Raw genomic sequence first — 24,923 nt, forward strand, 5'->3', positions numbered from 1 at the left:
GGCTTCACCTTCATCCAACAGGTTCCATTGGAGGAGCGTGTACGAGGGCCAAAGGGACCCAAAACCATTTCCTCCATTTTTGTCAGCAGCAAACAAGGGAAGAGAAAATGGTGGGTCGCGCAGGTCGGCCGGCTGATAAAAATGGGTCCCCGGAAAAAAAGTTTGAAGAACACTGGTTTACAAACAGTCAGCCAGACACATGGTCGGTACACAAGTTCCAGAAAGCAGCATGTAGTTTATATTAAAAAAAGAACACAATTCGCCAGTTAAGGTTTTGTTGTCATGAATTCACTTTTGCAACATCTGCAAGACATAGTCTTGTTTATTTTCCCCTCGATTGCAAACCTTTCTGTACTAGTACAGTATTGCTTCCCCGAGAGGTAAAGCAGTTTTATAACTCAAGTGAGCCATGGAAACAAATGCTTACCTAATGCAGAAAAAAAAATGAATCAATTTTTCTCCATTAGCACATTCTATTATGACTGGAAACAGTGACATCACCCATTCCGCCTTTCTGCCATATTGGTTCTAAACAGTTTAAAAGTAAAAAAAAAAACAGGCTTGTGTGCGAATGACACATCGAATAGCATCATATATGGGTTTAGATTATAACAGTTGTGGAAAAAGCATGTATAATTAATTCATAAGTTAGGCCTGTCAAATCTTGCTCAGTCATAACCAATTTAAAACTGTAATCTATTTTAAACCATCTCACTTTGAAAAGTAATAATTCCATATATTTAAACAATCTTACAATTGATCTCACTGCTATTAGCCCACTCCTTACATTTTCCCCAAACATGGAGAGATCTCCATTTGTGTTTGAACAATGGACACACTGGGCAGTGATGCAAAATTAAAGCCTCCTAATTAAGTTCAATTGTTATGGAGGTACAACAGAGATCCAAAAGTAACTTGTACCAGTCACTAAAAAGTGCAGCCGTGACATTACTTACATTCAAGGTATTACGGTCTTCCTTTGTACTTTTATTTGAATGAATTTGGACACTCTTACAAACACTACATATAGAACATAGAACATAGAACACTACAGCGCAGTACGGGCCCTTCGGCCCTCGATGTTGCGCCGACCTGTGAAACCATCTGAAGCCTATCTGACCTACACTATTCCATATTCATCCATATGTCTATCCAGTGACCACTTAAATACCCTTAAAGTTGGCGAGTCTACTACTATTGCAGGCAGGGCGTTCCACACCCCTACTACTCTCTGAGTAAAGAAACTGCCTCTGACATCTGTCCTATATCTCTCACCCCTCAATTTAAAGCTATGTCCCCTCGTGTTGGTCATCACCATCCGAGGAAAAAGACTCTCACTGTCCACCCTATCTAACCCTCTGACTATCTTATATGTCTCTATTAAGTCACCTCTCAGCCTTCTCCTCTCTAACGAAAACAACCTCAATTCCCTGAGCCTTTCCTCGTAAGACCTTCCCTCCATACCAGGCAACATCCTAGTAAATCTCCTCTGAACCCTTTCCAAAGCTTCCACATCCTTCCTATAATGTGGTGACCAGAACTGCACGCAGTACTCCAGGTGTGGCCGCACCAGAGTTATGTACAGCTGCAGCATGACCTTGTGGTTCCGAAACTCAATCCCCCTGCTTATAAAGGCTAGCACACCATATGCCTTCTTAACAGCCCTATTAACCTGGGTGGCAACTTTCAGGGATTTATGTACCTGGATGCCGAGATCTCTCTGTTCATCTACACTACCAAGAATCTTGCCATTATCCCAGTACTCTGCATTCCTGTTACTCCTTCCAAAGTGAACCACCTCACACTTTTCCGCATTAAACTCCATCTGCCACCTCTCAGCCCAGCTCTGCAGCTTATCTATGTCCCTCTGTATCCTATAACATCCTTCAGCACTATCCACAACTCCACCGACCTTCGTGTCATCTGCAAATTTACTAACCCATCCTTCTACACCCTCTTCCAGGTCATTTATAAAAATGACAAACAGCAGTGGCCCCAAAACAGATCCTTGCGGTACACCACTAGTAACTGAACTCCAGGATGAACATTTGCCATCAACCACCACCCTCTGTCTTCTTTCAGCTAGCCAATTACTGATCCAAACCGCTAAATCACCTTCAATTCCATACTTCCTTATTTTCTGCAATAGCCTACCGTGGGGAACCTTATCAAACGCCTTACTGAAATCCATATACACCACATCAACAGCTTTACCCTGATCCACCTGTTTGGTCACCTTCTCTAAAAACTCAATAAGGTTTGTGAGACATGACCTACCCTTCACAAAACCGTGTTGAGTATCGCTAATCAACTTGTTCTTTTCAAGATGATTATAAACCCTATCTCTTATAACCTTTTCCAACATTTTACCCACAACCGAAGTAAGGCTCACAGGTCTATAATTACCAGGGTTGTCTCTACTCCCCTTCTTGAACAAGGGGACAACATTTGCTATCCTCCAGTCTTCCGGCACTATTCCTGTCGACAAAGACGACATAAAGATCAAGGACAAAGGCTCTGCAATCTCCTCCCTGGCTTCCCAGAGAATCCTAGGATAAATCCCATCTGGCCCAGGGGACTTATCTATTTTGACATTTTCTAAAATTGCTAACACCTCCTCCTTTTGAACCTCAATTCCATCTAGCCTGGTCGACTGAACCTGAGTGTTCTCCTCGACAACATTGTCTTTCTCCAGTGTAAACACTGACGAAAAATATCCATTTAATGCTTCCCCTATCTCCTCTGATTCCACACACAACTTTCCACTACTATCCTTGATTGGCCCTAATCTTACTCGAGTCATTCTTTTGTTCCTGATATACCTATAGAAAGCCTTAGGGTTTTCCTTGATCCTATCCGCCAACGACTTTTCATGTCCTCTCCTCGCTCTTCTTAACTCTCCCTTTAGGTCCTTCCTGGCTAACTTGTAACTGTCAAGTGCCCTAACTGAGCCTTCATGTCTCATCCTAACATAAGCCTTCTTCTTCCTCTTGACAAGTGCTTCAACTTCCTTAGTAAACCACGGCTCCCTTGCTCGACAACTTCCTCCCTGCCTGACAGGTACATACTTATCAAGGACACGCAGTAGCTGTTCCTTGAAAAAGCTCCACATTTCGATTGTACCCATCCCCTGCAGTTTCCTTCCCCGTCCTATACCTCCTAAATCTTGCCGAATAGCATCATAATTGCCTTTCCCCCAGCTATAACTCTTGCCTTGCGGTATATACCTATCCCTGCCCATTGCTAAAGTAAACATAACCGAGTTGTGATCACTATCACCAAAGTGCTCACCTACATCTAAATCTAACACCTGGCCGGGTTCATTACCCAGTACCAAATCCAATGTGGCCTCGCCCCTTGTTGGCCTGTCTACATACTGTGTCAGAAAACCCTCCTGCACACACTGCACAAAAACTGACCCATCTATAGTACTCGAACTATAGTATTTCCAGTCAATATTTGGAAAGTTAAAGTCCCCCATAACAACTACCCTGTTACTCTCGCTCCTGTCAAGAATCATCTTTGCAATCCTTTCCTCTACATCTCTGGGACTATTCGGAGGTCTATAGACAACTCCCAACAGGGTGACCTCTCCTCTACTGTTCCTAACCTCGGCCCATACTACCTCAGTAGACGAGTCCTCAAACGTCCTTTCTACCGCCGTAATACTTTCCTTGATTAACAATGCCACACCCCCCCCCTCTTTTACCATCTTCTCTGTTCTTACAGAAACATCTAAATCCTGGAACCTGCAACAACCATTCCTGTCCCTCCTCTACCCATGTCTCCGAAATCGCCACAACATCGAGATCCCAGGTACCAACCCATGCTGCAAGCTCACCCACCTTATTCCGGATGCTCCTGGCGTTGAAGTAGACACACTTCAAACCAGCGTCCTGCTTGCCGGTGCCCTCTTTCGAACTTTTAACCCTATCCCTGACCTCACTACTCTCAACATCCTGTACACTGGGACTACAATTTAGGTTCCCATCCCCCTGCTGAATGGGTTTGTTAAAAGTAACACATGATCTACTTATACTTTAACCTCCAAAAGGTCATGTGCAACAGCAAATTGAGGACATTTTAGACTTGGAACTTTAAGTTTATTGTTGCAGTTTACATTCAATGAAGGGACTGTATATTGCAATTAAATAAGAAGGTGGACTGAAGGAGTATTTTTCCTTGTGGTTTGAGGCAGTTTAGTCTCATTGGTTTCGACAGTTAGCTGACAGCTGAAAGCAGTGGAGAGGAATATTTGCAGGAGGGAATTTGTGGCATTACTAAAGGTTTCCATGCATGGAACAATTTTTTAAAAATATAACCTTTGCTTTGTTGCAGGAAAAAAAGTGAGTTACAATTTTAGGTTTCTCTCATGTTCAGCAGCAAAGGCCTCCAAGTACAAAGTAGCAGAAAGAGAAAATGGAAGATTACACTTCTTGAATTTTCAACCTCCAAAGTAATGAGATGCGACACTTCGCTTAACTGTCTTAATGTTGCTGCGCCTGGACCAGCACTTGGAACAACAACTTGTACATCAGGTCATTCGACCCAACTAATCTATGGTGTTTACATTTCACACTAGTTTCCTCCAATTCCAACCTAACCTTTCAGTATACCCTCATATGACATTTTCTCTCACATAGTCACATAGTCACCCTGTTTTCTTTTGCAATCATCAAGACAATTGCCTCGATCACTTCCTGTCGTAGCAAGTTCCACATTCTAAGCACTTTTGAGTTAAGAAGTTTCTCTTTATTTCCCTATTGTCAGCTGTGGCTCAGTTGGCAGCGCTCAGAGGTTTGTGGGCTCAAGCCCCCCTCCTGGACTTGAGCACAGAAATCTAGGGCAACATTTCAGGGCAGTACTGAGGGAATGCTCCACTGTCCAAGTTGCCATCTTTCAGATGCGACATTAAACAGAGACCCCATCTGCCCTCGCCGATGGACATTAAAGGTCCCACAGTACGATTTTGATGAAGAGTAGGGGAGCTATCCTGTGCGTCTTGGCCAATATTTATCCTTTACTCAACATCACAAAAGCGGATTATTTGGTCATATTTATTAACATTGCTGTTTGTGGGAGGTTGGCGTGTACAAATTGGATGCCACATTTCCCGTTACAACAGTGACTACATTTCAAACTACTTCATTAAGTGGTCAAGGCGTTATTTGCATTTAAATGCAAGTTTTAACATACACAAAAACAAACCTCAGGGAGCATAGGCTCAATTTACTCAGTCTCTCATCACAGGACAACAGGAATCAATCTAGTGGTTCACTGAACTGCCAAGTGTGTCCTTCCTTCACATGGAGAAAAACTACACAGTACTCCAGGTGTAGATTCCCTAAAGCCTTGCACAATTGCCTTCCTAACTGCTTGCTGTACCTCCAGTATAAATACATCCAACTCTCTTTGAACAATATTTAAGAGTTCAACACCTAAAAAAAATTCTGCTTCACTATTCTTATTGCAAAAGTGAATAACTTCACACTTCCCCAAATGTTATTCTAGGTGTGTCCTTGTTGCACACTCACTTAACCTGTCAATATCTCCTTACAGCCTCTGTGCCCTCCTCACAGCTTAGATTCCCATCAAAGCTTTTAATCAGCAAACGTTCAGATATATTTGTTTAAGTCGTTAATTAGGTTGCAAATAGCTGAGGCTCTAAGCATCAATTCTTATGGAGCTCCACATTTATCCTTACCCTCTACTTCACGTCCGTAAACCAATCCGCCATCCATGCTAATAGATTACCACCAATTCCATGAACCCTTGTCTTGCATATTTACCTTTTCTTTGTCACCTTATCAAAACTTTTTGGCAATCCAAACTTTTGAACTGGTTTCTAAATATCTTGCAATCAAAATTGCTCCTTAAGTGACATTGCCCAAAGCTTTTTTGCTGAAACTGTCGCTGGGGCGGCATGGTGACACAGTGGTTAGCACTGTTGCCTCAGTTCCAGGGACTTGGGTTCAATTCCAACCTTGGGTGACCGTCTTTCTCCCAGTGTCTGTGTGGGTTCTGTGGTAAGGTGGCAGCGTGGTAAGGAGTTCTGTGATAAGGTGGCAGGGTCAATCAGGAATTATGGGGGGGGGGGGGGGGGGGTTAGTAATTTGTTTAAGAATCACAGAGACAAGACGGAGACGAGGAGAAGATTGCTGGAAGAAATAGAGGTGGATAGGAGGTATTCAGAGGGCCCAACTAGGGAGCTACTGGTGCAAAGAAAGAAGCTGCAGGGGCAGTTTGATTGGTTGACGACAGGGAAGGCGGGGCAGCAACGGCAGGCTTGAGGGGTGCAATTCCGAGTATGGGGAGAAGGGGAGTTGTCTGCTGGCCCAGTTGTGGTGACAGGCAACATCGAGGGAAATTGTGCAGGTGAGGGCGGCAGGGGTAGAGGTAGTGTCGTAGCCGGAGAGAATCAATGAGACCTTCTATCGAGGACTGTATAACATCGAGTCTGGGGAGGGGAGAGGAGGCAGGTATGGATCAGTTCCTGAATGGATTGGAGTTGTCAGAGCTGGAGGAGGGGGGGAGCACTGAAGAAGCCACTGGGGTAGCAACATTAATGGAGTGCATTGGTTCAATGCAGTCAGGAAAGGTGCTGGGGCCGGACGGCTTCCTGGCGGCGTTTTATACGCAGTTTGTGGGAGAACTGCGCGCCCCCCCCCCCCATCTTCTGAGCATAGTCAATGAGTCAATGAGTCAGTGGGGAAGGGGGGGGGGTTACTGGCTTACACTGGTGGAAGCATCCATTTCGCTGATCCCAAAGAAAGCGAATGACCCGATGGAGTGTGGGTCCTATCGACCTATCTCGTTGCTGAATAAGATTGCAAAAGTCCCGGCCAAGCTGTTGGTACAATGGTTGGTGGGTGTACAGGACTTGGTTTCCGAGGATCAGACAGGCTTCGTAAAGGGGAGGCAGCTCTCCAGTAATATCAGGAGGTTGTTGAACGTGGTGATCACCTCCTCGGAGTTGATTGTGCCAATGGACACAGAGTAGAGTGGCAATATATTCAAAATCCTTGGGAGGTTTGGGCTTGGTCCGGAATTTGTGGCGTGGGTGCGGCTACTGTACGCTAGTGAGCTAGTGAGAGGACAAATCGAGATGAATTTGGGATATTTTGGGTTGCATAGGGGACGAGACAAGAGTGTTAGCTCTCGCCATTGCTGTTCGCATCGGCGATCGAGCCCCTGGTAATAGCATTGAGTGGCAATGGATTGTGAGGGGCTGTAGGGAGCACAGGGTGTCATTGCATACTGATGATTTAATGATATGATCTCACTGAAGAGTATGGGGAAGATATAACAACAAAGAACAAAGAACAAAGAAAATTACAGCACAGGAACAGGCCCTTCGGCCCTCCCAGCCTGCGCCGATCCAGATCCTTTATCTAAACCTGTCTACTATTTTAAAGAACAAAGAAAATTAAATTTTAAAGAACAAAGAATATGAACCTGTTGGGGAAAATTTGGGCGTTTTCAGAGTACAAACTGAACTTTGGAAAACCCAAGGTCTTTCCGGTAAATGCTTTGATGCGGGGGTGAACCTGGGGGCCCTGCCGTTTTAGGTGGCGGGGGTCAGATGCCGGTATTTGGGGGTTCAGGTGGTGCATGACTGGGCACGATGCACAAGTGGAACCTGATGGGCTTGGTAGAAGAGTTTGGTAGGGATTTTAAAAGGTTGGATGCAGGTGTAAAAATGAATGTACTACCAAGGTTTCTGTTCATCTTCCAGTCCCTCCCAAGCTTTCTCCTGAAGGACTATTTTCAGAGGGTGGATAAGTTGATATGGGAGTTTGTTTGGTACCAGGGCACTGTTGCAAAGGCAGAGGCGGGATTGGGAGGGGGGGGGGGGGCTAGTGCTTCAGGATTTTCTGCATTATTTTTGGGCGGCAAATGCCAAAAAGATGCGATGGGGGGGGGGGGGGGGGGGGGGGGGGGGGTCGGAGTGGATTCGGTTGGAGGAGGACACGTGTCAGGGGAAGGGTCCAAGGGCCCTGGTGACGGCCCTGTTGCCATTCTCCCCGGGAAGTATACAAGTAGTCCTGTGGTGGAGTCATCAATTAGAATTTGGAACCAGCTGAGGAGGCACTTTAAACTCAGGCACATATTGGTGTTGGCCCCACTCTGCGGGAGTCGTAGGTTTGTGCCAGTGGGGGATGGAAGGAATGTATAGAAAGTGGCAGGAGGAAGGGAGTAATGCGGGTTTGAGACCTGTTTGCGGAGGGTACGTTTGCGGGTTTGGAGGAATTGCGGAAGAGGTTTGAGTGACCAAGGGGGAATGAGTTTAGGTATTGGCAGGTGTGGGATTTTGCAAGGCAGGAACTGCCGTAATTTCCCCAGGTGCTGCTGGAGGTTGTTGCTAATGAATGTGTGGTGGGATGGAATGATTGGGGTATATATGGGTGGTTGGGGGAGAAGGGAAGGGAGGGGGAGTGAAAGGGATCATGCAGAAATGGGAGGAGGTGTTGGGGATGGAAATTGGGTGGGAGTTCGTAGTGAAGTAACGCGCCGGGTCAACTCAATTGCCTCCCGCACAAGGATGAGCCATATACAGTTCAAGGTCATGCATTGGGCCCATATGACTCGCGCTGGGTTCTTCCCAGGAGTGTGGCGGGGGAGGGGGGGAACCATTCCCACATGTGTTGGGGGTGTGCAAAATTGGACAGCTTCTGGGAGCCGATGTTCGAGTGTCTTTCTGGGATTGTGGGGGCGAGGTTGAAGCCGGACCCTATGGTGGTGATTTTTGGGGTGTCAGAGGTACCTGGTGTGCAGGAGGGGGAAGGGAGCCGATGTCATGACCTTCGCCTCTGATTGCCCGGCAACAAATTCTCTCAAATTGCAGGTTACTGGGTGGCATGGTGGCGTAGTGGTTAGCACTGCTGCATAATGGCGCCGAGGACCTGGTTTCAATCCCGGTCCCAGGTCACTGTAGATTTTGCACATGGTTCCCCCCCCAGGGTAGCTGGATTGGCCACACTAAATTGCCCCTTAATTGGAAAACAAATAATTGGGCACTCTGAATTTTTTAAATAATTGCAGGTTGGCAGTGCCACTGGGGGTTGCAGCGTGGTTGGGGGACCTACAAGAGTTCCTCAGGTTGGAGAAAATTAATTTTTTTTTGAGGATGTTTGGAATAAAATATATTTTAAAAGAAAAACTGTTTAGAACCTTATTTATCATTTGCATGAGCATTGTACATTCAACCCTCACAAGTAGTCCTTCATTGGCTGCGAAGCACTTTAGGATGTCCTGGATAAGGAAGCGGCTTTCCGGGTCCTGAAGTGGAAGAAGTTATGCACTGCTTAATTCAAAGAATTTTTGTCTCATCATGGAGGTGTTTAACCAAAATAAATGAGATTCCATTATTCTGCACATCTACAATTATTATTAACTTCCTTTCCACATTGCTAATTCAACATTCAAGATCATGACAACCCTCAAAGCTAATTACACTTCTGCCTAACTTATCTGTTTTTAAAAAAAAATTCAATACCCAATTATTAATTTTCCAAATTAAGGGGCAATTTATTGTGGCCAATCCACCTAACCTGTAAATCTTTGGGTTGTGGGGGTGAAACCCACGTAGATACGGGGAGAAGCCAAACTTACTTTTAAGTAAATACATGTATTTGCGACCCAGCTGAATTTATTTTCTGAATTGCTAGCCAGAATGGCTGTGTTAGGTGAAGTCAGACTTTAGAAGGAAAAAGGGGGATTTTTTTTTCCCTCTCTGGGCATCTGTTTTAACAGAAAATGTGGCACCTGCTCTGTTGGCAAGAATGAAAATACCAGAATGATCTCTATTTGAGAAATGCAAAAATAAATCATTTAGTTCGTGCCCAAGGGCATATTTTCGTCACGGAACCTTACACAAAGATTCCAACTGGAAAGTGTTCTTCCTGTAGTTTTCTTGCTTTAAAAAACACTTGTATACAATAACTAAAATACATGTCTACACAGAAAATCTACCTAGCCATCAAATTGTTCTTTCAACAGACCAAATATTAATTTGTACTCTTATAGATTTTGCTTCATTTCAGTAATCCCTGGGTAAATGGGAAACTACAGACAAGTGTTTGCAAGATGATACAATTTTCTCCTGGATTGCCAACGGCAATCTTGCCACACTTGGCAATCAAACTGACATGACAATCTCCGCCACTCAATTCGAGCGAGTTGCATTCCATGAAGATATTGTCATGATGTTCGCAGCACAAGAACCTTTATGCTCAAACCAGTAATTACCCAGCTATTACAGAATTATTAAAAAATCCAGATTAGTCCGTTCTTAACCACTTAACCAACCTTTTAAAAGGAGAACATACTATTAACTTTGACAAAGTCATCCGCACTTGAAACATTGGCTCCGTTCTCTCTCCACAGACGCAGTCAGACCCGAATTGTCCAGCATTTTCTGTTTTTGTTTCAGATTCCAGCATCCGCAATTATTTGCTTTTATTTTATACTATTTACTGGCTTTGCCAAGTTTATTCCAATAATTTGCTGTTCTACATGGTTTTGTTCAAGACTCAGTTTTATGTTCAAAACCTTGAGTTTTGCATTTCGAGGTGGAGGGAGGAACCTGACCATTACATACCAGTCTATCTTTCCTTTTCTCCTGGAAACATAGAAGATTATTAAGTCATGTCCTGTGAGATGAAATGACCATTGATCTGCTAACCATGCGCCTGCTGGGTTATAGCTGCAGGTTGGCATGAAGAGCTTCAATGTTGACCATCAGCAGGTCACTTGACCATGTAGATTCAGTACTCCCTTGACATGCATACATATGCAATTTACAGTGGGTGGGTGGTGTGGCCACTGGATAACCCATAGGAGCTGGAACTCTGAGCTGTCTCAGGAAGGCAGACAGCATTATCAGAGACCCTTCCCACCCAGGCTTTGCCCTCTTCCAGACCCTTCCATCAGGCAGAAGATACAGACGTCTGAAGACCTGCACATCCAGACATAGGAAAAGCTTCTTCCCCACAGCTACTAGACACCTAACCTGCACATCTTTGTACTGTGGGAGGAAACCGGACCATCCAGTGGAAACCCACGCAGACACGGGGAGAACGTGCAGACTCCACACAGATAGTGACCCAAGCCAGGAATCGAACCTGGGACCCTGAAGCTGTGAAGCAACTGTGCTAACCACTATGCTGCCGGTACTCTGTCGATTATTCTTTTTTTGTCCACTATGTACGTACTGTGTACAGTCCCTTGGCTGCAGAAAAAATACTTTTCACTGTACTTCGGTACATATGACAATAAATCAAATCAAATCAATCAGCAAACATCCCTCCCCCCCACCATCACATCCTCATTCCAATCCTGAGGAAGCAGAGTCAATTAGATCAGCGGCTACAAAAGCTCTCAGGAATCAAAATGGGCATCTTCGTGATCTGTATGGATCAGCAGCAAACAAGCTGTACACATATCCATGGAGGTACGGGGCTTTTCACAGTAACTTCATTTGAAGCCTACTCGTGACAATAAGCGATTTTCATTCGAGCATAAAACCTCCACACTGCCGAAGAAGCATACTATAATTCATAGATTCCATACATGTTCTTTAATGTCTCAAAAATCTGAAATATGCCCTGGTTAAATTGATTTAAAAACCTTTGCAAGTGTTTTTTGTCTCAATTTCACTCCATGACCAAGTTGATGTTCTGCACCTTACCCCTTCCCTAAATATAATCCCATTGCTCTCAAAATCTATTTACTCAATTTCTTGACACTTGAAAACAGCTGTTGTGCAAGAGAAGATTAAATATTTTTTGGTTTAAAAAAGAAAGTTCACTTTTCTCTCCATGTTGGTTACAAGATCCCACCCACCAACCTGCATGCGTTCGGAGGTGTCCGCTGAGCGCATCCCTTCTCCGGCAGGCATAATTACAGAATGGACATTTAAAAGGCTTCTCCCCAGAGTGTAATTTGATGTGCCGCAGGAGGTTTCCTTTCTGTGTGAACGAGGCTCCACACTGGTTACAATGAAAGGGGCGTTCACCTGAGGAAGAAAAATGGGCAGAAAGGTCAAACAGCAAGCAAGAATTTTTTTTTTTTTAAAAACAGATCAACTTTTCAACATGACACCTCTGTGCTCATTAATGTGAAGGAGGACAGCGCTCAAAAACAAAGGATTTTCCATTTCTGGAATTCAAGGTGATGCATATCACATAGGGAATGAAAAGGACTTCTTTTCAAGTGATGATAGGAAACAAAAAAATAATAATTTGTATTTGTAAATGGCTTCATTGTGTCTCTCACGGCATTCCAAAGCATTTCACTTCAAACAAAAAGTACAGTTAGTGAATGCAGCAGCCATCTGACACAGAGCAAGAGTTTTTGGTGTTGAGGACCAACAGTTAGCCAGGATGCTTGATAAATTCCCTGCACCTCTTTAAATAATGTCACTGAATTTGACATCCACCGGCACCACTGGAATAGGCAGATGGAGCTTGGCTTATTGGTTCAACCAAATGGCATCTCTGACAAAGCAGCACCCACTTAGGCTCTACAGCCTAGGCGTTATGCTCAAATTCTGGTGAGGTTTAAATCCAGAACTTTTGAAACACGAATTCTGTAAACTGAGCCAGGTTGACACTGGGCCAGAAAAAAGGTGCTCAAATCTGACACACAACCATCAATCATCGTATAAATCGCACATATGAAATTGCTTTGGTAGGATTTAATAAAGAATCTGATCCCAGGCACTGAATGGCCTTCTCCGCTTTCTTGCCACAGCAGTGGTGAAAAATTATTCATGGAAATTCCAGTAAACATACATTCTGTAAACACGGCATTCTGGTAGTAAACAAACAAACAAAGGCAACTTTTTCTAGTAAATGGTGTGCTCATGCTGAGAGACATCAATACTGGGAAAGGGATTTTGTATCTGGCACCTACACGTCTGACATAGCACAGGTTTGATGCAAGATAAAGCTCACTCTGCCTCAATGCACTTTAACTCCAGCCACAGAAGAACCATCCCTGATGCGTCAAAGCAATATTTCCATTCTCCACATGAGCCATCCACTGGGCTTCAGTGAATTCAGAGCCAACTTATTATAGTTTTGCGCTGGGGACTCATTTGAAATTGAATTGTACTGAACTAGTTTTGATTTTGCCGATATGCTACTGCAGTGGATTGAGAGAGAAAAAGTGCAACTGCAAATGTAAAAGAACAAATTAAAGCTCCAAGAACACTGGCAGAAAGATTTTGAAAGACTTCTAAAATATATCAAAGCTGAATTCTACACTCCACAAAGTAGTATGGACACTACACTTTAATTTGTCTGCTCCTATAATCGCAGTCTCCCAGGGTCAGAAATAACCGGCCAAACCTCATGGGCAAATAAATCACAAGTGAGTTTTAACAACTGCCACCGCAGACAGATATTAAGTCCCCCCCCACCCCCACACTACATGCCACTCCATTTCCTTACTTGTGTAAGTATACTTACCAGTGTGGCTCCTCTTATGTACCATAAGAACATTCGGTCCGATGCAGACCATTCCGCATAGATCACACTTCAGTTTTCCATTAGGAAGGCGAATCCCTCCAGGAGAATGAGGTCCCTGCCCCGTGCCCTCAAAGAATCCTAGCGGGTCCGAAAAAGACACATCCACAATGACTGCTTCATCTTTATCACTAGCGCCATCCTCCTGTGCCAGAAGCCTCCCTGCCTCTTGATCGCTGTACATCTCAACCTTGATGGAGTTGGCTGCAAATGAACATCAGAAATGTCAGATGGAGCCACAAGACGACAGGGCTAGACACCAGGTACAAGGCGCTGATCAAGACAGGCCAGGTGGCAACTAGTGTGCAGCAACCAATTTTTGTGAACCCTCATGGATCATCCTTAGCCAAACATTTGTAAGTTTGAAGCAAGAGGGGTCCCAATATTATAGCTGACCGATGTCACACCTCGTTTGGGGAGCGGGGGGGCATTTGCGTACAGAAAAAGTGTGTGTCGGGGGAGGGTGGAGGAATCCAATTCTACAGCACTGTTGTCCTTCAGCTCATGAGCACACAAGATAGATAGATACAAATAAAAACACAAAAAAAAAACACACACACACTCTCTCACACCACTCAGGTCATTTTATTTTGTTAGCACTATTTGATACCATATAGCAGACCTAGAAAACCTCTTCCTGGAATGAAGCAACGAATAGGACACAATATGTTTTTAAAAATTCACTTAATGAATACAGTTTGGAAATGGACAGAATTGGACTCCTAAGTAATAAACAAGAAACTATAGGATAATGATGATTTGGAGTAGCAGACAAAAACTCTGGCACAGCTACAACAGCAGAAGCAAGAGAACAACCGTTGTCATTAAGATAAAATTCAGCGGAAGTAACTGGACAGAAAAATCTATACAACCGTTAAATGGAGCCATTTTGAATTAACACTCCTTTAAACACGCGTGATATTCTTCCCATTTCCTACTCTTCCCAAGTAGCTTACTTGGGAAGAATGCTCTCCTTCAGCTGAGAGTAGGCATAGAGAATGACTTTCTTCCCAATTACAGTGGAAATTAGTGAATAAAAGGAAGAGAAAATTTACTCAAGGTGTGTGTTACCTTCCAGCATTCAAAGTATTTGACTTAATTTCTACATTTTCAGGAGGGTACTATTTATGTGTTTGTTCTGGTCAAGGTAAAGTGCATCACTGCTGGGAAATGAGACATTTTTCTAACTCTAGTGCCCTGTGACACCATGCAGGTGTCATATTCACATGACATATACAGTGTGGAAAGATGCAAATTTGTGATCTTTGCTGGCCCAAATAAGCATCAGGGTGAATCATCCACACAGCCATCTCTATGATAAGAGTTTATTTGTACAATGGACTTATCCCTCCTAAGAAATGGTTGATACTGGTCAAAATCATTTCATATAGGAAACTTCCAATCCTGCAGTTTGGACTTTGTGGAAAGCCAGTTCTTGGGAGGTGACAGTAACACTCCACCTCAAAAAGCAATTTGAGACATAAACCATGAGCAATAATCTCAAAAGGTCTGATGGACTGTGCACCATTACAAACCAAATTGCTCAGGAAACTTGGTTTCCATTTATCAAACTTCATCTTTCAGCCAGGAAATTGGTCAGTTTGGACTACTGTCTTCTCCATCAAAGCCATTGAGACCTTTCAGAACCAGTCTGGAGAAAGTGTGGTTTTGCAGAAAGGCCCCATTCTTTGCTCATTACCCATCATAAAACACACTCGTTATGGGTCTTAGAACACGGCATGCAAATCCAGCAACTACTACAGGGTTCAATCTAAAGAGCAACCAGGCAATACAATTATTGCTTTTTCTGCCACCACTACAAAATCTGATTATATAAAAAAACTTCTTTAAATTAACGAAAAAAATAATAAAAGCAAGCAAAGTAGCTTCAAATAACATGGGTTTTAAAGCTAAAATATTATCTGCAACTTGAAATGTATCTTTCCTTCAAATTTGAAAATTAATTATTAAACACCACAAGCAGTGAGGATCAATGAGATTACAAATATAACAACACCAAATTTGTGACAAGGAAACAGCTGCAGCCTCTCAGAATTCACATATCCTTCCAACTGTCTCGGAGAGTTTTTTGATTTAAATTCAGGGATTAAATTCACATGTGCATTCAGTTTAAATGAAAAGGACACTCGCTACAGCAGATTCAATCCTAAAATTAAATCACATTATTTTGGATGAAACGTAGCCATGCAATTTTGTCATTGTATCAGAGTTCAAGTCAAGCAGGATACCAACTGACAATCAACAAACCATCCCTGCAGTACAACTCCCACAATCCTTGGCCTTTCAGTTCTATGAATGCAAAATTAGTCCGAATAATAAAAAAAGACTTTCTACTTTGTGTATTAAAATATCCAATTCAAAAACTGTCATGGCAACCAGTGCCTTTGCCATGGTAGCAGACCACTCTGGTACTGTAGTAAATGCCTGCTGAGAACCAACTGGAACTCTCAAAAATAACGAGCAAAAAAAAACCTACCATTTAAAATGCAGGTCATATTTTCCATCTCCATTTCTTTCTTCCTCTTTGTTTCTTTCCAATTTGCTCGCCTTGTGAAGACGCCAATATTTTCTGGATTATGGTTTCATAGTTGCTGACTGTACCTTGTTCAAATGGCTATTCATGTGTGAGCTAAGCCAGTGAATGTTAACAGCTTATTTGATTTAAAAAAAAGAGGAATCTAGGAGAGGATGAACAGTACAGTAGTAGTAAGGGGAGGGGGCAAAATGAATCTCTCAGCTGAGCGCTAAGATCACGATATAGGGAGGGGCGCCTGGAGCAGAAATCATGGTTGATTCCTCCTCTCTCCCTAGTCCAGGAGCACTGAAACTTGCACACCTACTGCCAATTCCACCACACGTGAGTGTATGTGTATGTGTCAAACCTGGAACATTCTGCTTTTGTGTTCATGCCAAGCTGTGTCCAGAATCACTGCTATGTCAGTCATCGGGCAAGACCTCTCTCCCTAGCCCAGGCATACACCCATTTTTAATTTCTTTCACTGTGCACACCACACTGAGACCTAAAAGGCAAATATGTGACACATTCCCTGGTTTGAGCAACACTTCTCAAGACAAGAAGTACTCCAAGATCATATTGGGGTGACTCACTGTCATTTCCTTTCTGCTCAGTCTTCAGAACCTTCCAATAGCACAGAACATGATGGACATTTGAACATCAAACACTACCCCCCCCTTCACATGTCACATTGGTACACCACATCAGCCCATTCATGCTAAACAAGCCAATAATTTCTGTTCCACATTTGTAAATTGGAAAACATTAAAAGAAACCTACTTGAACTGATCAGTTTAGGTTTCTGTGTTCTTCACACTTGACCAGAAGATTGAACATCTCAAACTATTCCATACATTTGTACAGTCTGAGCAAAGAAACTAGTCTTTCTTTAGATCACCCTGACTTACTGGAGGGTTTACACACTGCAGTACACATTTTCATTGTTTTTGTATATAGACCTAGACAGCATTCAACAAGTACTGCACAGAACTTTGCTCTACTTATCAGGTCAAAATTCTGAAATGACAAAGCACCATTCCTATCACAATTCCTGAGGCTAGCTTAAACGTTAACTGGTTTTAAATCAAGGTAATTATTGGCAAGGAACAACTTTCAGCTCATCGTAACATATCCATGCACAATGGCCAAATGACCCCAATTGTAGCATCAAACTGTTCTTAAATAATTCCTTTCAATAATTCCCTTCCCTTAAATAATGACTTTTCCCTTCACTTCTTTATCCTGGATTTCGTCCACATGTTGAGAACATTGAAGAACTTCCTCATATCGTTCCTAAACTTGTCTTTTACTAGTTTGAACCTATGTTCCCTTGTCCTTTCAATTTAATTAATATAATTTTCTGGATTTTCCTTTTTCACATGAATTATCTCGTACCCTCGAGGATCACCTCTCAAGCCCCATCATCAAGAATGAAGTCCAAATTTCTCCTTTCCTCAAATCACACAAATACTTTACAGCTTTTTTATAAACAAGATGGAGGGAGGGAAAAAAAATGAAGAGGTAGACAAAAAGAGAGGAGAGAGAAAAGGAGGAATTCAATTCTGCTCCACATTTGTGGACGTAATTTAAAACTGAACAAAGCACACCAACTGCTTTAACAAAATTCAGCAGGAAAAAGTCATCAGCTACAGAAGTTAGCTAAATTGCGGAAATGCTTGCAATCAACCAAGAAAATGGGAGAAATAAATTTGCCATGCATGGAGCAAAAACATTAAAAATCAAGTAACCAATGGCAATGTGCACTTTTAGGTAAATCTGAAAATAAACAAGTCTATGATTAGTTTAGATTTCAATAGTTGCATCAAATCTGGGCAGCTTTGAGTCTTAATCTACAGTATAAACTATTTCACTACAAGGTAGTCCTACCAATATCAATTTTGTCTTAGTTAGTTAGCCACCTGTGTAACTTACAATCAAAAGTTCCACACTTCGCCCTTCTTTAAGGATAGGCATGGTACATTTGTTAATTTCATGACTGAATTCAGCTGCTGAATTTTAAATGAAGCCATGGAGAGGAATCTGACTAACGATCAATTTATTTGATCTCAATGTGGAGGTGAATTTTCATGTGATTGGAAGATTTGGGATGCATCACCTCAAAAACAGATGCTAACAATCAGTGTAATATCTGGGTGAAGCACATGACCAGTACACGCTTGGAGGGCTGAAGGGCCTGTTCCTGTGCTGTATTGTTCTTTGTTCCCTTATGTTTTGCGGCACAGCTTTCCTTTTCCCACATACTGGAAGTTGATAAGACAAAGATGTGTGCATTACACAATAATAAAAGCAAAATACTGCAGCTGCTGGAGATCTGAAATAAAAGCAAAGTGCAAACAGGTCTGGCAGTACTGTTGGAGAGAAATTCAGTTAAATGTTTCAAGTCCGACATGATGACTCCTCAGCTCTGAAGAGTCAAATTAGACTTGAAACGTTCCCTCTCCACAGATGCTGCCAGACCTGCTGAGTTTTTCCAGCATTGTTTTTATTTGTGTTCTTTGCATATTCTTTTCTTAGCATGCTTTAATTCAGTATACAATATTACAGGGGGTGCTAAACCTTGCACCATGTCAGTTCCTAAGCTGTTCGCTTTATTTGCTTCCCCAAAATTGAAATCAATAACTCATGTTACCTTGGCTTTATCTCTGCTTCAAAAGGGTGTGGATTTAATCTCACTGAAGGACTTGAGCGTGTGTGCTAAACTGCCAATTAGTGCAGTATTAAAGAGGTGCTGCTTGTCAGAGGTACGAGCCTTTGGATGAAATGTTGAACTGAAGCCCCATGTGCTGGCTCCAGTACTTCAGGTGGGCCCTACGGACTTAATGCTTGAAAAACAGGACAATTGACAGGTATCTCAGTTAACACTGCTTGCTCAACTATAACACATTAATTGGGCATTTGTTTCATTTCAGCTGGCTGGTTCTTGCTTTGCACAACTTACTGCATCAGTTGCCTACATAGCCAAACTCTGCACTTCAGTGATTCATTGTAATGGAAGCACTTTGAGAAATTTCCGAGAAACATAAGATGACAATACATGATAGAAGGAGAAAGAAGTTGAACCGTGACATCACAGCCTGCAGGTAAGTGATTGGCTGGTGACTGGCAAGTTGTTTTTCCCCTGAGGTGTTATCGTGCGGGGTGCAGTGGTTGCTGAGTGAGTGTTTGCTGAGAAGGGGAGTAAATTTTTTTAAAAACTGACTGTTGGGAGTTTCCAGCTGAATCCGGTCGGAGTGAGGACAGAGTGACTGCTGGGTAAGTAGTAAAGATTGAAATTGATTATGCAGGCCCATAACAGCTGATTGCTGTTCTTGTGTGGGGCGCAGTGGTTGCTGGGTAAGTGTTTTATTTTTACCTGTATTTAAGTTCGGCAGTTCCTAAACCAGAGACACTACACTTGTAGTGTCCCCCATCCTTCCACCTTCTTTAACCCAAGGGGTAGAGTGAATAACAGGTAAGCTCTTTCTTTCTTTTTCTTTTTTTTTAATCTAGAGGGGATGGCAGTGCAATGTTCCTCCTGCAGAATGTTTGAGGTGAGGGACGCCGTCAGTGTCCCTGCTGATTTCACCTGTGGGAAGTGCACCCAACTCCAGCTCCTCAGAAACCGCATTAGGGAACTGGAGCTGAATGAACTTCGGATCATTCGGGAGGCAGAGGTAGTCATAGATAGTAGCTTCAGAGGTGTAGTTACTCGGAAGAATCAAGATAGATGGGCGACGGTGAGAGGGGCTGGGAGGAAGCAGTCAGTGCAGGGATCCTCTGTGGTCGTTCCCTTCAGTAACAAGTATACTGTTTTGGATACTGTTGAGGGGGACGGCCTACCAGGGGTAAGCCACGGTGAACGGTCTCCAGCACTGAGTCCGTCCCTGTGGCTCAGAAGGGAAGGAGGGAGAGCAGGAGAGCAATAGTTATTGGGGACTCAATAGTTAGAGGGACATATAGACGGTTCTGTGGCAGCGAAAGAGACTCACGGATGGCATGTTGCCTCCCGGGTGCCAGGGTCCGTGACGTTTCGGACCGTGTATTCAGAATCTTTAAGGGGGAGGGGGAACAGTCACAAGTCATGGTACACATCGGTACCAACGACATAGGTAAGAGATGGGATGGGGATTTACAACAGGAATCTAGGGTGGAAGCTGAGAGCCAGGACAAACCATGTTGTCATCTCTGGTTTGTTGCCGGTGCCACGTGCTAATGAGGCGAGGAACAGGGAGAGAGTGCAGATAAATGTGGAACAACCGCTCAGGCATCAAATGAAGTGCCCACCATTGCGGATGCACATGAGTGGTTAACTGGCGTGGTATGCTGGGCGAATGGACAGTGATCCCGTTATCCCCACATTCAAGATGTATTCCAAAGGCACAGAGAAGGTCTCGGGCCAGTAGATTACAATCTAGTCCGGTTGTAACAATAAATCGGTGCTGGAGGGTGTAGCCGTGGAAGGAAACGGGCACAGGGAAATAAATGGGGTAACTAGCTACCTGTCCCTGGAAACCAGGTAGTTGTTGGGTTTCTGATGAGAGGGGAAGGTTGAGGTGAGACTGTACGGAAGACATGGTAGCCCCCGTGTCTATGAGAAACGGATAGGAGTGACCATAAATGGTTAAAGAGAGAACAGGCTCAGAGTCAGGGGAGGTTAAACGAGAAGGCAACATCGGCAATCAGTATTGTTGGAAGGGGTTATTTTGAGTGAACGGAGTAGTGACTGGAGCAGCCACTGCGGGCGCTCCTCTGCCCCGTCCTCCCCCTCCACGACCCCCTCTGCCGCGATTAGGGTTTGAGTAACAGTTACGAGAGTAATGTCCTGGCTGACCACAACTATAACAGAGCCTTGCATGTTGTGGTGGTTGTGTGGGGGTAGGTGCTGCTTGGGGCGGCATCGGTGGACAATAGGGTGGTGGGGGATGGGAGGGGTGTTGGTAGGGTGTGGCATAAGAATATGGTGGGGGCGGTGCATAGGCCGACGCTGCTCCCGGAGGGGCACACGGTGGGCCATAGAGCGGTGCTTTGGGCCCGTTTGGATGGGAGGTGTATCCTTTACCTTGTGGGGTCACCCAACCAGGGGCGCAGAATTGGGGTTCCGTCTGGTGGCCTGTGTTATCAGGCGCCCGAGAGGGTATTGGTACCTCCTGGACGTCTTTTCTAAGGACATACTCAGTCTTAATTTTAGGGGTTGCTTTAGACGGACCCTCAGGTGAGCCGTTTTTCCAGTAGTACCTCACAGCTCGTGCCATTTGGGTGGGACTATTATCGGACCAATCCATATTGTTAGTCTTGATCGCATCCGATAAGGAGGTGGGCAAGCAGCTCAAGAGCATGGCACAATACTGTGGGCTGTTATTGCCAGCACGGTAGTTAGTGTCTCCGGCCTGGTTACGGTAGGACTCATTAAAACGCTCTAAAAAGGTGTCGGCTTCCTCATCCTTGCGGGGTTTGGTCTCAAGTATTTTAGTAATATCCACAGGCTTTTGAAGGGTAGTGTTTAATGCAGCAAAATTGCATCTTGGCGTTGCCGGTCCGCCTGGTGGAGCACGTTAAGGGACGCTAAAGACACAGGGAGGGTAATAGTAGGATTCTGCTGTTGTAAGACATTGCAGAAGCGAACGTGTTCTTCTGGGCGCAAGACCTGCTGGACCAAGGCCCATAAGTCCCGTGCTTCGGCCTCATATACACGAATTGTACATTGGAGTTGGTCAACAAAGGCAGCAGGGGACTCTTTTCGATTTGGTATTCCAGCTAGTATGGACATAATCTCATTGGGTTTCCACGGGACATAAATATTCATGGTACGTTCAGCATTAGGGTTGCCCACGGGAGCAACAGGGTCATAGGTAGGATTTGGCACCTGGCGCATTGGCATCTGTCGTGGTGGGGGTAAGGGATGGTCGAGGGCTGGTTGAAGAGGAGGAGGGAAATCCTCGTCCTCATCCAGATTTTGGAAAAGACTGTCTAATTGTTCTCCCACTTGTTCCTTCAACTGGACCAATTGCATGAATGGTCCCCCTCCTCCCCTTGTTCTCGACCTTGTACTCATGGCCGGGGGTTTATATGCTGGTTGGGGCGGCGGTGATGCATAAGGTGGTGGATTCTGACTTGGGAGGGGTATAATAAATTGGATCGGTGCATTAGGGAGGGGTGGTAGAGGCGGTGGCTGTGGAGGCTTCCGACGTCCCCCACAATGGAACATATGTTCCTCATCCCCATCGTCCCCGTCCTCCCAACCTTGCTTCGCATTGCTGACCGGCACTGGGGTAGGAGTAACATTCTTTTGTTCTTTACATTCCCTTCTTAAGACCTCTACTGTTTTAACAATTCCCCCTTCGGTGAGGCCAATGCCCAATTTCGAGGCATTAGCCTGCCAGCTAGCCAGTGTAGATGCATCTTTCAATGACTGACAGTATTCCCTCCATAAAGCAATTAATTTCTTTGCGGTGGAACCGCGATTGTTTTTCCAGATCACCTGTTGGGCCTCTAGGACAGGACCCAAGTCTTTAGGTCCCCCTAGAGGCCATTTATCCTTGCCTAGGTTTTTATGGAGGGCCCCCGACAATTGTCGGAGTTGCTTTGAGTGTTTGGGGTATTGTTCACAGAGTCTGGAGCGCACTGCCCGGGTCATCACAAGTATCTACGGTATTACCCATGGTGGAATTCTAATTCCACTCTCGTTTCTTAGTAGTCCTGAGAACCCCGCCTGTAAATTCTAGAGAACACAGCCCGAGAATTACCTAATAATCTGGAGCACACAGCCCAGAATCATGGCGGCAGTCCCAGACCGCCCCTCGTGACGATAACTACAGGGGTCACTTACCCTCCTTAAAACGGGTTCGCTGGACTGACCAGGATCTCGCAGAGGCTTCTCGACAAACCAACGGCAAGGCTGAGCAACGATCAAACTAGTAGTAGGCGAATACCAAGGTGGAAAATTTTTTTTTACTCACGTTGGGGGCCAAATTCGTCCTCTACTTTGAACGAGCTCAGTCGATTACGCCGGTTGGGTAGCGCAGACACCTCTGGAGATCCCACCGCTGCCACCAAATGTGAATTGCGCTTTCACATAGCCGTCCGTCAGTCCAGAAGTAAAACACTCGAACACGTCAGTAATGAATATTCGTTTATTCACGGCCGGGACAAATCTCTAAGTAGTCGGGGAACCACCTTCGAGAAGTGCCAAAGTCCCGAAGAATGGACTGTCTCTTTATACAAACACAGCTTAGAGGTGGCCCCCTTAAATTCCTAGAAAAACCAATGATTTGGCAAGGATCCAGAACATGTGCTTATATGAAATTATTATCCTAAGAAAGGCTGGTGACTATGATGCAACTTGCTGCTGCTAACGGTTTTTCTTATCCGATCTGTCCCTCAGGTTCAACTTCCTTATCTCCTTCTCTCTCGTGCTCCTGAGTCAGCTCTTTCGCATTCCAATATCCCTTGTCTCAGTCGACAAGGTTTCACTCATCTTTGCTGTCCCTGCATTATCAGATACAGAATTCTACTCTCATCTCACTCCCTCAACGCTTTAACATTTTTTTACTTGAGGATCACAGATATATTTCAGACCCTTAATATTACATACAGACAGCAAGGTTTAAAACAAATAAATGAAATTCACTTCCACATAAACATGTGGCTGCAGGGATGGTGTAGGAGGGAGGGTTTCAGGTTCGTGGATAATTGGAGCACATTCTGGGGAAGGTGGGACCTGTACAGACAGAACGGGACCTGTACAGACAGAACGGTTTGCACCTGAACCAGAGGGGCACCAATATCCTGGGAGGGAAATTTGCTTCAGTAAGAGTAGGGAAGGTGGTAAAAGAGGTGGAGGAGTAGCATTGTTAATCAAGGATAGTTTAACGGCTGCAGAAAGGCAGTTCGAAGGGGACCTGCCGACTGAGGTAATATGGGCTGAAGTTAGAAATAGGAAAGGAGCGGTCACATTGTTAGGAGTTTTCTATAGGCCCCCAAATAGTAATAGAGATGTGGAGGACGAAATTGCAAAACCGATTATGGATAGGTGTGGAGGTCTCAGGGTAGTCGTCATGGGTGACTTTAACTTTCCAAATATTGATTGGAACCTCTATAGGTCGAACAGTTCGGATGGGGCAGTTTTTGTACAGTGTGTGCAGGAGGGTTTCCTGACACAATATGTGGATAGGCCGACAAGAGGGGGGGGGGGGGGGGCACATGGGATTTGGTACTGGGTAATGAACCGGGCCAGGCGTTAGATTTGTTCGTGGGACAGCACTTTGGAGATAGTGACCACAATTTGGTGTCTTTCACTATTGCAATGGAGAGGGATAGGGCCATACGGCAGGGCAAGGTTTATAATTGGGGGAGGGGTAATTATGATGCAATTAGGTAAGAATTAGGGAGCATAAGATGGGAACAGAAACTGTCAGGGAAAGGCACAAATGAAAAGTGGAGCTTGTTCAAGGAACAAATACTGCATGTCCTTGATAGGTATGTCCCTGTCAGGCAGGGAGGAAATGGCCGTGTGAGGGAACCATGGCTCACAAAAGAGGTTGAATGTCTTGTCAAGAGGAAAAAGGAAGAGTATGTAAGGATGAGAAAACAAGGTTCAGTTGGGTCGCTTGAGGGTTATAAGGTAGCAAGGAATGAGCTAAAAAAAAGGGCTTAGGAGAGCTAGGAGGGGGCACGAGGAGTCCTTGGCGGGTCGGATCAAGGAAAACCCCAAGGCTTTTTACTCTTATGTGAGAAATAAAATAATGACCAGGGTGAGGGTAGGGCCGGTCAAGGATAGTAGTGGGAACTTGTGCATAGAGTCAGAAGAAATAGGAGAGACGTTGAATGAATACTTTTCTTCAGTGTTCACCGAGGAGAGG

At 44.4% G+C, this 24,923-nt stretch overlaps 1 protein-coding gene across 5 annotated transcripts in view; it reads right to left on the minus strand.

Moving 5' to 3' along the window:
* ikzf4 (IKAROS family zinc finger 4) overlaps positions 1 to 24,923 on the minus strand; it is a 235,272-nt gene that overhangs the window by 54,166 nt on the left and 156,183 nt on the right. For 3 of the 5 annotated variants that reach the window (XM_038786690.1, XM_038786688.1, XM_038786689.1), the window contains exons 4-5: positions 13,473 to 13,733; positions 11,849 to 12,016 (exon numbers count right to left, since the gene is read on the minus strand). In XM_038786690.1, the coding sequence (XP_038642618.1) occupies positions 11,849 to 12,016; positions 13,473 to 13,733 (429 nt within the window). Of the gene's footprint in view, positions 1 to 11,848; positions 12,017 to 13,472; positions 13,734 to 16,026; positions 17,842 to 24,923 lie in introns of all 5 variants that reach the window. The other 2 variants (XM_038786691.1, XM_038786693.1) reach the window with 2 other exon arrangements.

This window comes from Scyliorhinus canicula, chromosome 28 (assembly GCF_902713615.1).
Source record: "Scyliorhinus canicula chromosome 28, sScyCan1.1, whole genome shotgun sequence".
In the NCBI taxonomy this organism is placed as follows: domain Eukaryota; kingdom Metazoa; phylum Chordata; class Chondrichthyes; order Carcharhiniformes; family Scyliorhinidae; genus Scyliorhinus; species Scyliorhinus canicula.